This window comes from Asterias amurensis, chromosome 6 (assembly GCF_032118995.1).
Source record: "Asterias amurensis chromosome 6, ASM3211899v1".
Taxonomy (NCBI): Eukaryota; Metazoa; Echinodermata; class Asteroidea; order Forcipulatida; family Asteriidae; genus Asterias; species Asterias amurensis.
Window position 1 is genome coordinate 10,071,482 of NC_092653.1, and position 13,984 is coordinate 10,085,465.

General features: G+C 38.2%; 1 protein-coding gene across 1 annotated transcript; it reads right to left on the minus strand.

Annotated features, from left to right (window-relative positions):
- Positions 1-64: 64 nt before the first annotated feature.
- On the minus strand, positions 65-13,789 carry LOC139938144 (MAP kinase-activated protein kinase 5-like). The gene is made up of 12 exons (XM_071933526.1): positions 13,649-13,789; positions 12,154-12,372; positions 10,347-10,484; positions 8,055-8,144; positions 7,564-7,659; positions 7,222-7,302; positions 6,076-6,263; positions 5,258-5,378; positions 4,555-4,679; positions 3,759-3,877; positions 3,149-3,253; positions 65-2,148 (listed from the first exon to the last, which is right to left on the minus strand). Exons 1-12 carry the CDS (start codon positions 13,727-13,729, stop codon positions 2,054-2,056), a joined length of 1,458 nt encoding a protein of 485 aa, XP_071789627.1. The 5' UTR covers positions 13,730-13,789; the 3' UTR covers positions 65-2,053.
- Between the last annotated feature and the right edge of the window lie 195 nt (positions 13,790-13,984).

Consider the following 13,984-nt stretch of genomic DNA (forward strand, 5'->3'; position numbering starts at 1 on the left):
TCAAAATAAACTAAAAAATTAAGAAATAAGCATTCATAAATTTAAAAAATTGGAAAACCGATACTGTTGTTTCTCTTGACTGTTTAATTTTTTATCTTGTTATATGTTTCATGACAGTATAATAAATACATTCTACTCAGAAAATACACTGATACCGTATAAACCAAGCTTTTGAATAGATGTTTGTTCTTTTCTTCTTCATACGTTTCAGGAATAGAATTTCATGGAGGCTAAAATATAGTAGGACATGACATTCTGAGATATGATGGACACTGTAATAGGACACTGTTTGGGTAGGGTACATTTGTTTGTAGACATTCAAACCAAACAGTGCACTCCAAACATTTCCACCACCATCATCTAAAGAAGGTTGTTGCCATGGTCTTGGCCTTGTTGCCCATTAGGTTTTTAAGATTTTACAATCGGAAGTGCCCTTTATAAAACAAAACTGGCCTTGCCCTCTCTCAAAAATAAATTTCCAGGCCTGATGTTTTCAAAATTTTACAATTGTAGTGTTGTGGTTTTGCGCTTTTTCTGAACAGTTTTGAAACAAAGTTTTGTATAAAAGTTTAAATGTGTTAAAATTGGTACAAAACTAGAAGTTTTAGCACAACAATCGTCAGGCAGTGAGAGTGATTTCTTAACATGTAATAACAACAAAAATGTAATTTGTAAAAACAATGCTTGTGCTTATTAATACAAGACAACAGAACAGTTGACATAGAAAATCTGCAAATAAATAACCTTGAACTAATGCTTGTTTAATATTTACATAATGTCTTGTTCCTTAATTAAAACGATTTCAACATTGAATGTTGCACACAAAGATCATTTCTTCGTAGCACTGTGTACTGTCCTGACTGACTGTAGTAAAGTAATAAATTAGAAATGTGTACAAATGTTATCGAAACTAATTTTTTCATCATAATTCTGTATCATGGGACCATTTAAAACGGTATAAATTACATGGCATTTTGACTGGTAAATCCTTGCTGCTTAACACCAATTTTTCGCTAATTAGAATTGTATGCCTATTGCAGCAATGTGATAAATCTTTTTCGGCTCACGCACAAGTGCCACATCTGTTGCTCGCAGAACACTAATGATGCTTCTGGCTCCCAAAACAGGCATTTTTTATGTCATGTGGTAAATTGAATCAAAAATCACTCGCTTTATCTTTATTGATCATAAATTCTTGGGACAGAAACTGAAATATTCTACTAAGCCTCGATTTTTTACAAAATAGGTAGAAGGCAAGCAAACAATATAATTATTTCTTTTCTTAAAGAATCCTGAACAACTAATACTCTCAACTGGACAGAGCCTCAGCGCCTCACCATGTTGGTGGTCATTAGGTTTACGTGAAAACGCCGCGTCGCCTAACATGCGCACTTCACTGAATAACATACGCTCTATTTCTATGGTCAATACTCACAAATTTACCACAACTTTACAGTGTTGTAGCATTGTGTCCGCCATACCTCAAAAAGGTTTATGGTGGAAATACGTCAAACTTTTGCATACAAATTTGTGGCAAAAAAGTCTGACTCAGGCTTATGCTGCACTGAATAATTTTTTTCCACACGACTCTGGAAAACACTGAGTAGTGCTTATAAAAATCGGTGTGATGGTAAAACCAAATAATATTCTTTATGCCCAATGCAAATTAAATATCAAATATTTTGAGTTACAAATAAATGTTCAAAAGTCGCCTGTGTTTCCATTACTTGCACATCTAGTATGAAAATCACAAATATGTTAAACAATGAACAAGATTAACCGAGACACATATTTATCAAATATTAGTTACATTTCTATTTGTACTAGAGGGTTTGAATTTTAAACAAGATTCTCTTTGTATGAGATTGAGTGTAAAGACTGCAGGAAAATTTCTTAAAATTGTGCATCAATAATTATGAACAAGATTTATACATACATACATACATGTATATACATACATGCATGATTCTGTTGGAAGTCACAACATGATGCACTGTAAGGGAGGGACGAGTTCTTCTGTTGCCATCTCAGCTCCACAGCCATTGTGTTGTAGTTACTTTAAGGGATGACTTCTATTCCTTTCTTCTACCATCCTGCTGAATGCCAGAGCCAACTTAGAATAATCCACAGGGGATGAAAATGACTTTCCTGCAATGAGATTCACACAGAATAATCACAAAATGGGAATTTTTTTTTTTTAATTCTTGAGATTCAGGGGGTGAGAGTCACTGAGCAAGTTTGGGTGGCTGAGAAGAGTTGACTAGACTTAAAGGGAAGGTATGCTTGGCAAATCACTCTGAAAATCAATGGCAATAAAAACTATTTGTTAGAAGCATACAGCAGTGTTTGATAGTATCAAGCGCTTTGAGAAACACTCCTTTTCAAATTACAGCCGTTATGTAAAAATATAACAGTTTAAATATTTTATTTTTTTATTTTTTTTAATTTGTGTGCAAGTCGCCAGACACACAAGCCCTGAAGGCCACTTCAAGGTGTGGGCTACAATTATTTTTTTTCCAGGAGCCGTCGCACCTACTCCTAGGGCTCGAAACAGGGTAACCCCTTTCACAGTCCATACGGATGTAGGCTTGGGTATCATCAATCCGAAGCCTGGCTGGTAGAGCAGAAAGTACTACCTCCCCTTATTTTAAGTAGCAAGTGTCACGACCGGGATTCGCACCCACACTCTGCTTATCAAACACAAGAACTTGAATCCGGTGCTCTTAGCCGCTCGGCCATGACACGCCCCAAATGCCCCAAATTTGAATCTGGAGAAGTGTTACCGCATTTTGCTTCTATTCTCAGATTGTGCAAATCTTTTACAGATTCTTCTTTGCTGTGTGGAAATATTCACTCCAGATTATTGGCGATATCTCAAAACACAACCAAATGAAATTTTTAGATGGTAGTCTTACTGTGTACATCTACATTTCTATTGGATTGAAACAAGCAAACAATTCCACAAACCAAAGGTTTACTTCGCCTTTAACCATAGTTGAACTACATGTAGGTGTCAGCCACTGACTCATTGAGAAGAACGTAGGCCCTATACTTTCCGAGTTTACGCTGCCAAACTCAGAAATTCTTTAATGAAGCTTTCCCGTTATGGCAATTTTTAAAACGAGTTTGTACAGTCTACTAGTCTTACCGTTCCATTGGAATGCCTGCAGTGTGTGCCTCAGTGTGTTACACTCACTGTTGTACTCCAGTGCTCTTTGAATTAACTCACAAACGCTAGACTCCGAAACAACCCCTGGTAATTGAAAGAAAGTATAATAGATGTGTGTAATCAAAGTGTTTATCATTGAACATGTTGAACATGTGATCTAGGATCTCAGGCAGAGTTCAGAAACAGTTCTTTCCTGAACTTGGTTTAAAAAAGTTGCTTTTGCGCAGTATGCAGCCAACCAAACCAAGAACAACGGGGCGAACCTCTTCTCTTTTTTGACCACTGGGTTCTTTCATGTGCATTACACAAAAACGAGACCAACAGCTTTACAAGTACGTCCCATCCATCCGAGGGATGCAGCAATAACAGAATAAGGATTGAGTGTCTGGGTTATTAAGGACCGGGTTCACGATCAGGACTCGAACCCACACTCTGCTGAACAGAAACACCAGAGCTTGAGTCCAGTGCTCTTATGCACTTGGCCATAACCGCCACTTGGATATCTTGGTTTCATTACCATAAAGGCTGAAAATAAAACAATCAAAAAATGTTTTTAAAATAAAGCAAAATGAAAGGGTTGACGAATTACCTTGGGGAGGAAGAATACAATGCGCAACGACGTCCCTGAGTTTAGTTACGGCATCAGTCTCCTTCCTTAGCTTTGCTTCAGGCTGTCCTTCTGTCACCCTGTTGTCCAAAGACTTACATCTGAAAGGTAAATCATTCAAAGTGAGTATGGAATAACAGCATGCATAAAGCAAATAACAAAATCAACCTGGCAAGTATAGATACACACATAAGCCTTTTTGAGGTATGGCGGTCACAATGCTACAACACTGTAAAGTTGTGGTAAATTTGTGCGTATTGACCATAGAAGTTCAGTGAAGTGCGCATTTTAGGCGACGCGGCGTTTACACATAAACCTAATGACCACCAACATGGTGAGCGTGGCATCAGTCTTGGCGTGTGACGCGCCCGTATCACGTCCGCCATACCTCAAAAAGGCTTATGGTGTTACTGCAAACCAAATGATGCCACCTCCCCATGCAATATGCCCCAAATCCCATAAACAACATGCTGGATGCTGGTAATAAGATATGACTGACTGAAATTCTTATTTTAACAAGGATTGTTGTGGTCATGGTTAGAGGATAAATTGATTTTCATTTAGAAACAATCTCAAAAGATAAACTTACCTACATGTATGATCAAACAGATTCTTTTTTTTGCAAATTATTAATGGAACACCATGCCAAAAGTGTACCAAATGAACTTCTTGTCAAGATTTAAAGGTCCCATACTTCAAAACGTAGCTCCACATACCTGAAGGAAACGTTATAATGTTTGAGTGCTTTATACGACACCACTACAACGACCTACTGTACCTGAGTCGTTTTCTGATGATGGGGTTGTTTGCCTTAGCCACAGGCTTCAATATGACTTTTCTCAGAGGCAGACGCATTGACGTCAGTTGCTCAGAATGGACCCTCAATGCTTCCTCCATTAAATTCTGACAAATAACAAACATAGTTTGGACAAAACATGTAGTTGGTTGCATTACATTCTTAACAATATAATAACAAGAAAACCTTATAAAGTGTACATGTATCTACCAATAACATGAATAAGGTACTCAGACAGTATAACAGACAGAGACATTGTAAGACAGCTTTTTGACAAATTTTGAAATTATGAGACCAGATTTTATGTAGCACTTTGTAAGGGTTTTCAAGGTACTGCGTGCATTCAGCAGCCATTGGCAGACACACCGGGGCGCACCCCTTCTCTTAACGATAAGTGTTACTGGGTTCTTTTATGTGCATTACACTACAAATGGGACCTATGGCTTTATGTTCTATCAAAAGGGCAAAGCAATAAAGGTTTAGTGTCTTGCTTAAGGACACAATTGTCACGGCTGGGACTGGAACCCATGCTCGGCTGATTTGAAACACCTGAACTTGAGTCTACAACTCTTAACTGCTCGGCCACGACACGCCATCAGTAACCCATCTTAAAAGTTCTTTGTGTGTCTAAGGTAATATTTGGTACATGAGTGAAACATTTCATGAAATTAATTGAAAGTTGTACCTTGTCCAGCATGATAGCAGGTGAGCTGAGTTCAATATTTGATGATCTATTTTCTTGTAGCCAAGGGTGATCCATGAGTTCACTGACTGTCATCCGCTCCATCGGGTCCACTTGCAATAACCTGCATCAAACCCAAATATTCAAACGTGGAAAACAAGCTTAGTCGATGAATTTTGTAGTATAATGTGGATGATATGTATTAGCAGGCCTGATACTTCACAGAGCGATTGCCTCTGTGCCCCCGCTGCCCTTGAAGTGCTCCAATAGAAATTTACAATTTCCTCATTACATGTACATGCCCTTTACCGAGGAGAAAGTGCCCGGTGTCATTGCCCTTTCAAAAATGAAGCATACAGCCCTGTATTAGGTGAAGCGCCTTTACTACTCCAGTTTATTGGCTCAAAGGCACTGGACTGGACACTGTTGGTAATTACTCAAAATAATTGTTGACATAAAAAATTACTTGGTAACTATAATGGAAAGCTGTTGATAGTATAAAACATTCTGAGTAACGGCTCCCTCTGAAGTAACGCAGATTTTTGAGAAAGGGGTAATTTCTCACTAAAATATTGAAAGACTTCAGGCCTAAAGACTTTTTTTTATTTTAAGCATCTGAAAATTTGTTATTTTATGCAGTACTCCCTGTATGTTGGGATACACCAAGTGAGAATACCGGTCTTTGAACATTAACACCTGTGTCCAGTGCCTTTAATACTCATCTGTGTAAGGGTAAAAACAATGGATGCAAAGCTGCATTTTTTATGAGTAAACCATGGAATCAATTTCTCTGAAGCAGTATTGTGTTTGCAGCATTTTACCTGGAGACAACGTCCTTAGCTTGGTCAGATATCTGTGACCATTCTTCAGATGGGAATTCATACTGGCCAGCCATGATGCGATGACACATCTCACGAGATATCTTCCGGTTGGGGGTCTCGGGGTAGAATGGTGGGTAGCCACAAAGCATGATGTAGATGATGACACCCAGAGACCAAATGTCACAACTCTGCAATTAGACGGCAAAGGATATTCACATAAGGAGGGCTTTAATTTGGGGAGGAGGGAAATCAATAAGATTGCAGGCCTGCAGATGAACTTTTTTATTTGACCAGAAATTTGTGTAAAAGACCAGAATCAAAATGAGACAAAACCTTTGGAATCCTGACACAGTTTTTAACACACACTAAACTGTTTTTATTTGAATAGTGAAGCACTAAGACAGGCCAAAGAACGATCAATCTCCTCTAGTCATTCGGACATATATGTATACAAAATTGGAAATATTATATCCAGACTCAATGTCAACCTTTGAACATAATTTGATTTTGTTTGAGATTTTACACAATAAGATTTTGTTATTTAATTGTAAAACACAAGACTGCTGGACTTGTCTGGTCAGAAGTTTACTGGTCCACCACTGAAATCACTGGCCTCAGGTCTGCGGTCTAGTGTAAAATTCGAGCCCTGTTTAATTGGGGAGGTGGGAAATCTTTAAGACTGCAGGGCTTGTACTTCAAAGGGCCTTTAAAGGCAGTGGACACGATTGGTATAATTACACAAAATAATGATTAGCATAAAACCTTACTTGGTAACAAGTATTGGGAGAGCTGTTGATAGTATAAAACATTGTAAGAAACAGCTCCCTCTGAAGTAACGTAGTTTTTGAGAAAGAAGTAATTTTCCGTGAAAATATTTGAATTTGATTTCAAGACGTCAGAATTTGATTTTGAAGAGTCAAAATCAAGCTTCTGAAAGCACACAACTTCGTGTGACATGGGCGATTTTTTCTTTCATTATTATCTCAAAACTTCAACGACCAATTGAGCTAAATTTTTCACAGGTTTTTCATTTTATGCATAAGTTAAGATACACCAACATGACCAAGTGAGAAGACTGGTCTTTGACAATTACCAATAGTGTCCACTGTCCACTGATAGTGTTCACTGTCACTATCTTAGGTTTACCTTGTCATATGTATAAGGGCCTGGGGATGTTGGTATGATTCCCTTCTGCTGCCTTTTCTGTCTCCTCTGAGCTTCCAAAACCTTAAAGAAAGACAATATAAAAATAAATGTTTCCCCCAAAAAATACTTGCATTCACATTTTAGTTTGCAGTTTGTATTTATAACAATGCTATGGGTATAGTTTTATTTCCAAGAATTTTGTAAAAATATAATTTAAACTGATCTGATTTTATAGGAAAGTCATAATTCACAATAAATGTCATTCTCATAGTTATACAAAATATTTTTTTCTTTTTTTTTTCTTTAGCAGCTCCATGACATTGGTTCCCTTATCATTCTCACCTGTGGTGCAACGTAGTACGGTGTAAAATGGGGTGTTGTTAACGATCCGTCGTCAACCTTAGCAAAGCCAAAGTCAGACAGCTTCACTGGGGAATTCTAAAAGAAAAGGTTGAAAACGGTTCTATAAATTTGATAAAAGAAACATGATTCAAGTCCAGTACACTCAAGTTTGGCTGCTGGCGGAGTGCGGCCAAAAATCCTTCCATTTCCTCTACTCCTTTGTCACTTCACCACACCTCCACCCGCATTTTGCCCCGATTTAATTGTACTTTTGTAATCAATGTTTTAACGAGAGAGATTGGCTGTTGCCAGCTTGGCGTTTATAACCCCTTGCGGGAGTTTGCCGAGGTTCCCTTAACGGGAAGATCAGCTAAAAGTAAAAACAAACAAAACAAACTATTACAATTTGTTCTTTCATATGTTAAGTTGAAATTCCTTCCCCACCTCCCCTACATTGCTTGATTGAAGTCATGACCAAATTTGTTCCTTACCTCAGAGTTGTCTTTGAGAAGTAAATTTTCTGGCTTTAAATCTCGATGGGCAATGTTTAATGAATGGCACCTATGGATGGCACTGGCAATCTAAAAAAAGGACATACAAAATAGAAATGCTTTAAAGGGAAGGTACACTATTGGTAATTGTCAAAGACTAGTCTTCTCACTTGTTGTATCTCAACATAAAGCATAAAATAACAAGCCTGTGAAAATTTAAGCTAAATTGGTCATCGAAGTTGCGAGAAAATGATGAGAAAAAAAAAACACCCTTGTTGGACAAATTTGTGTGCTTTCAGATAGGAATAAAAGACCTCTAGCTAGAAGTCTTTTATTATTTTAGTGAGAAATTACCTCTTTCTCAAAATCTATGCTATTTCAGAGGACGCCGTTTCTCACAATGTTTTATACTACCAACAGCTCTCCAATGCTCGTTACCAAGTCAGTTTTTAAGTTAATATTTGTTTTGAGTAATTACCAAACGTGTACCTTCCCTTTAAAAAACTTGAGTTTCACACTTTCTAATTCCAGGCTTGGAAATTACACTACACAGATGACAGAGACCACGGAGGCCGTGTACTCTGTTGCCCCTGGTATTGGCCTTGCACTATTGCACTAGTATTGGTATTGCACTACAAACATGTCACCATGACAAGTGGTAGTTGATTGACCCCCCAAAAAAGGAGTTGTCGAGATCCCAACATCATCTCCCGACTATCAGAGACAGACAAACAATGTTGCATTTTATTTATTCTTTGTGGTTTTTCAACTTGGCATTATTGCACAAGTTTTGTGTATTTTTATATTTTGAAACGAACATCTATCAAAATTCAAAGAAGAAAAAATACAATTGAAAAAAAAAAAAAAAAAGTGAAAATTTGGCCGATTCAACTTTGACTTACATAACTGAAAGTAAATGGTTCAGTTGAAATCAAACCTTTATTACTAGTGTTTTAAAATAAAAACCAACATGACTATCTATTATTAATTTATACTACAAGGAAGCAAGACATTAAGCCAAGACAACCCGACGCCCATTATTCCTTCCCAAGAAACTCATCTCACCTGGACGCTGTGTATTATTAGGTCTACATTAAGCCTTCCCTTCTTGTCTTATTACCCAACCCCCTTTCCTCACCCGTCCCTCCTCATTTCATCACATCATAAATCACATCTCAGACTTTCAAGAAAACTTTGGAAAGAACCCCTGGGCTCTCTCCATAGATGGTCTCAAATTCCGTCCTGGTCTCTTATCATCAACCTTCCCTCTTAAACCCCGACCCCCCACCCCCCCCCCACCTCCCGCCCTGTCAGTAAATTTAACAAGTCCTTCCTGAGTATAGGGTTGCATTAAAGGGAAGTAGGGAGATTAACTGAATCGCAGACTTGTTAATCGTGGGAAACAATCAGAGGCATGCTTTCAAACAAAAAAACTTTAGTCACAGGTTTGCAAAACTTTTCCACCCAAACTTTGCTGGACTATGTTAACCAAAAAACTGCTGCCGTTGTCCAGAATAGAATATCAACTGGGTAAATTGTTGGCATATTTGAAAGAAGTTAAAGAACAAAAAGGAACATTTTTCAACAACAGGTATGATACATGTATTTGTCTCTCAGAGAAAAAAGTAGGACAAAGTCGGACAAGGTCTGGCATTTATGAAAAAATTGTATAGGCTTTTAGTTTGCATACTATTTTATAACCATTTTGCTGACATTTCTGAGGCCCCCCAAAAATAAAAAATCAGACTGAAGTAGGACGCCTACCATGCCTATACTTTACAATAAAGAAAAACTCAGAAACCCCATCCCTTACCCTGCCCTGTGTGTCACCTATCTGACTGCACGTCCATCCTTGGTTTTGTTTTGGCAGACCCAGACGCAACCAAACTGCTGTTGGTTGAATTGGCCATTGGTTTTAATCACTGGCCAATAACCGAAACAGCTATTGGTTACGACTGCCAAAACGTACCCCTTTTATAAGCATAATTCAGAACCCCTACCCCTTCCCTGTGTGTTACCTGCTCGACTGTGTTTCCCTCCATCTACAATGTATTTAACCATAATCCAGAACCCCCTACCCCTTCCCCCACACTGTGTGCCACCTATCCGACTGCATATTCATCCTTGGTTGCGTTTTGGCAGTCATAACCAATAACTGTTTCCCCTGAACTAGCCATTGGTTAATCACTGGCTAATGACCGAAAAAGGGATTAGTTACACAACTGCTAAAACATCCCCCTTTTATAACCATAAACCAAACCCCTACCCCCTTCCCCCACCCTATGTGTTCACCTGTATGGCATATCTGATGGCTCGTGACTCAGTGAATCCTTTCTGTTGACTGATGCGATCGAACAGCTCCCCACCATCCATAAGCTCCATCACCATCAAGAGCCTTGGGCAGGGCTGAGTCTCACCTGGGAATTGCACCTAAAATTAAGGTCCGACAATTATCAATCACAATAAATCAGTCTCTGCAGAGGAATTTACCTGCAAGAACCACTTTACTGATTACTAAAAATAAGTGTTTTTCTTCTATTTCGAGGGACAAAAGTGAAGCAGTTACTATGTGATTAGGGCCTACCATGTGTAGCACTGAAAGTGCAAGTGTTGATTACGGATTAAATCCATCATTATGCATAGCACAAGCTTAGCGTATTGTTCGCCACTGCTGAGGTTAAATAATGGAAACATGCATTAAAATACATGCTGCACTGATTTCATAGCCGATTATACTGTAGGTCTGTTTTACCTCAATCAGGGCGAAGTTTGGGTTTGTGACATCATAAGCAACCTTGGGGTTTATTACATATTAAAGACACTGGACACTATTGGTAAATGTCAAAGACTAGTCTTCTCACTTGGTGTATCTCAACATATGCATAAAATAACAAACCTGTGAAAATTTGAGCTCAATTGGTCGATGAAGTTGCGAGATAATAATGAAAGAAAAAACACCCTTGTCACATGAAGTTGTGTGCTTTAAGATGCCTGATTTCGAGACCTCAAAATCTAATTCTGAGGACTCAAAATCAAATTCGTGGAATATGACTTCTTTCTCGAAAACTACGTTACTTCAGAGAAAGCCGTTTCTCACAATGGTTTATACTATCAACAGCTCCCCATTACTCGTTGCAAAGTAGGGTTTCATAATAATAATAATAATTTGGGGGGCTAATTGTCCTTACTCGCAGCTAGAGCTGAATTGTGAAGGACGCGGCTACAACGTGTTCGAGAAGCAGGCATGCAAGGGCGCATTCAGCTGCCAGCCACATCAACCCATTATGACCATGGAGCAAAGCCAAGATCGAAAGTGTTTGATTTTTTTTCCTGAGGGAGGAAAACGGGATAGTCTGGAAAACCCTCGTGGCACAGCAGAGAACCAACGCACAACTCAACTCACATATGGCCCCGACCGGGAGTCGAACCGGGGTCACCTCGGTGAGAGGCGAGCGCTTTACGCACAAGCCAACCGTGCCACTCTATAATAATTATTTTGAGTAATTACCAATAGTGTCCACTGCCTTTCAGAAAAACTAGATTGTTATACTGTTATTGTACAGTTGTATATGAGGAACCTGACAATTTATGTCAACTTTTCTTTTCATCTCACTGGAAGAAAATTACATCTCATAGAAGCCTAAAAAAAACTTCGGCAAACAAATATCGATTTGTAATCCTCTTTGAATTCCAGGAAATGACATATTGAAATAGTAAAATGCTAAGCCACAATGGAAAGAGGCAAATGGCGTAGGACTTGGTTAATTTGAATCATTTTGGGTTGAACAAAGAAAAATGGGCTACTGTGTAGAGCAGGATTTGTATCGGCTTCTGATTGGCACTCGAAAAAATGATAAACAAAATAGGGAGACTGCCAAACAGTTGAATGAGTGCCGGTATAATAATCCAGAGGTAAAAATCATGCTCTGGTAATTTGTTCTGCATCAAATCAAAAATTAATTCATTTAACTTTTAGGCCCTACCAAGTCAGTTTCCCAAGTGGTATATCACTTGAAATGTAAATTCGGTAACTATAATTTTATAGCACTCCCAGTTGTGATTGGTCATAGGGGGAGCTTTCATGTAAAAAATGTCTTACTTCATTCGCATAGACATCATAAAGTGTCACAATAGCTGGATGCCTGCTACAACGGCAGTGAAGATGGATCTCTGTTCTGGAGGCAGCTTTATCCGGAAGAATCTTCAAGGCGTACCTTTCATTGGTTCCATTCTTCTTACATGGCCATACCGGACCATTAACCCCCGTCCCCAACTTCTGATTCCAGTTGATGGTATAGTCATCTACGATGGATGTGGTCTGAAGATTATAAAGAAGAAATGGTTGAAAATTCATCTTCTAAATGAATAAACACTCAAATTGGCAAACAAACTGTTAACCATGTGACAATCATTCAATTATCCTGTAAATAAATTCACAAAAGTTTGTGCATTCTATCTTTCGTTGGGTTCTGAGATCAACACCCATTGCTTCCTGTGTTGCTTTAATTTGTGAGTGTTTTCAACCCCAACAATAGTTGCGATAACATAACCCTCCGGCCTGGCGGCCGTCAGGAGGAGGGTTACATTATCGCAACTACCCCAACAATTGTTTTAAAAATTCTAACACCCGACTGATTTTTTCCAGCCCACCCCCCCCCCCAAAACAAACAACAAAACTTCCTCAGGCTCTTTACTATAGAAACCTTAAATTCGACACAGTTTTCAAGTAATTTGTTTTCCCGGTGTGCACTACTAAAAAAAGCACACAAGTACTAATGAAAAGACAAATTATCAGAAAAATACAAGTTATAAATGTACAATATCTTATAGTTTTAAAACAACAATATAAGTAAACAAATGTAAAGTATGAGTTTTTTTCAGCCACTCACACAGCTCATAAATAACCTCTAGTCTAAGATTTTTTTGTTACACTTCTTTTAAGCAGATCTTCTCATTGAATAAGTCTAACTCTAAATGTGCAAAACAGCGCTTTCTTCAATTTTTTTTGTCGATGATCATAACATCAACCTTAAACTATACTACAACACTAAGTCTAGCTATCCAGCATCAAAAGGGGAGGCCGGATGCGCAAACTCTAGCCATGCTAGCCGTACATTATTTAACCTCCTGAAATGGGGGTGTGTTTAGTTAGGGGTCCTGTGTTCAGTTAGTTGCCTCCTTTCCTAATGATTTTTCTTGGTACCTCAACTCATTCAAGAAAAGACCATGCAAAGAAAAAGAATTAAGCCGTTATTTATCATTCATGCAGACCTTTTGTTTCATCTAAGATAACGACTATGATGATCAGATAATATATTCATATTCAATACAATTGCCTAGAGCTAGACCAAGTAACTGGGGCAATGTATTCCTTTTTCCTTTTTTTTAAATTTTGACATTATCGGTCAATACTGCATTCTATCGGTCATACCTAGTATGACCCTTATAATGTTCAGATTTCGAAAAAAGGAATACAGCGCCCCAGTTACTGTGTCTAACAATTGCCTGGATTAATTAATATTGCAATTGACGAATTGTAAATAATTGTTATTAAATAAAATTAAAATTTAATTGAACAAATAAAGTTTACACACTTTTATCTTAGGCAAAACATTGTTGGTAGTTATCTCATTGACATTGCTTGATGTCTCTGCTTGCTCATTACTTTGCTCCATTGCACCATATCTTCTTCAATGACAATCACCTGATGCAACCCCACTGACTCTTTCGTCTTCTTCTGTTTTGTTGCCCTCTTCTGTTTTGGGTCAAAGTTCAATTAAATACCCTCACTGGTCACGCTTCAGCAGCGTACATTCATAGTGCATGATTTGCAGGGTACCATCCGTATCAAACAAAATGGCAGCTCCCATGAGCTAACAAGAAAGGTAGCATTTGAGCGAAGGATTTTCCCGATTCTCTCTCAGTTACTG

Coding starts and splice junctions, on each gene's coding strand:
- LOC139938144 (XM_071933526.1), bottom strand. CDS start 13,729: ATGGAGCAAAGTAATGAGCAAGCAGAGACATCAAGCAATGTCAATGAG. Junction 6,264..7,221: donor GCCCTTATACATATGACAAG/GTAAACCTAAGA, acceptor GTCTAATTGCAG/AGTTGTGACATTTGGTCTCT. Junction 4,680..5,257: donor CTGCTATCATGCTGGACAAG/GTACAACTTTCA, acceptor GTTATTTGTCAG/AATTTAATGGAGGAAGCATT.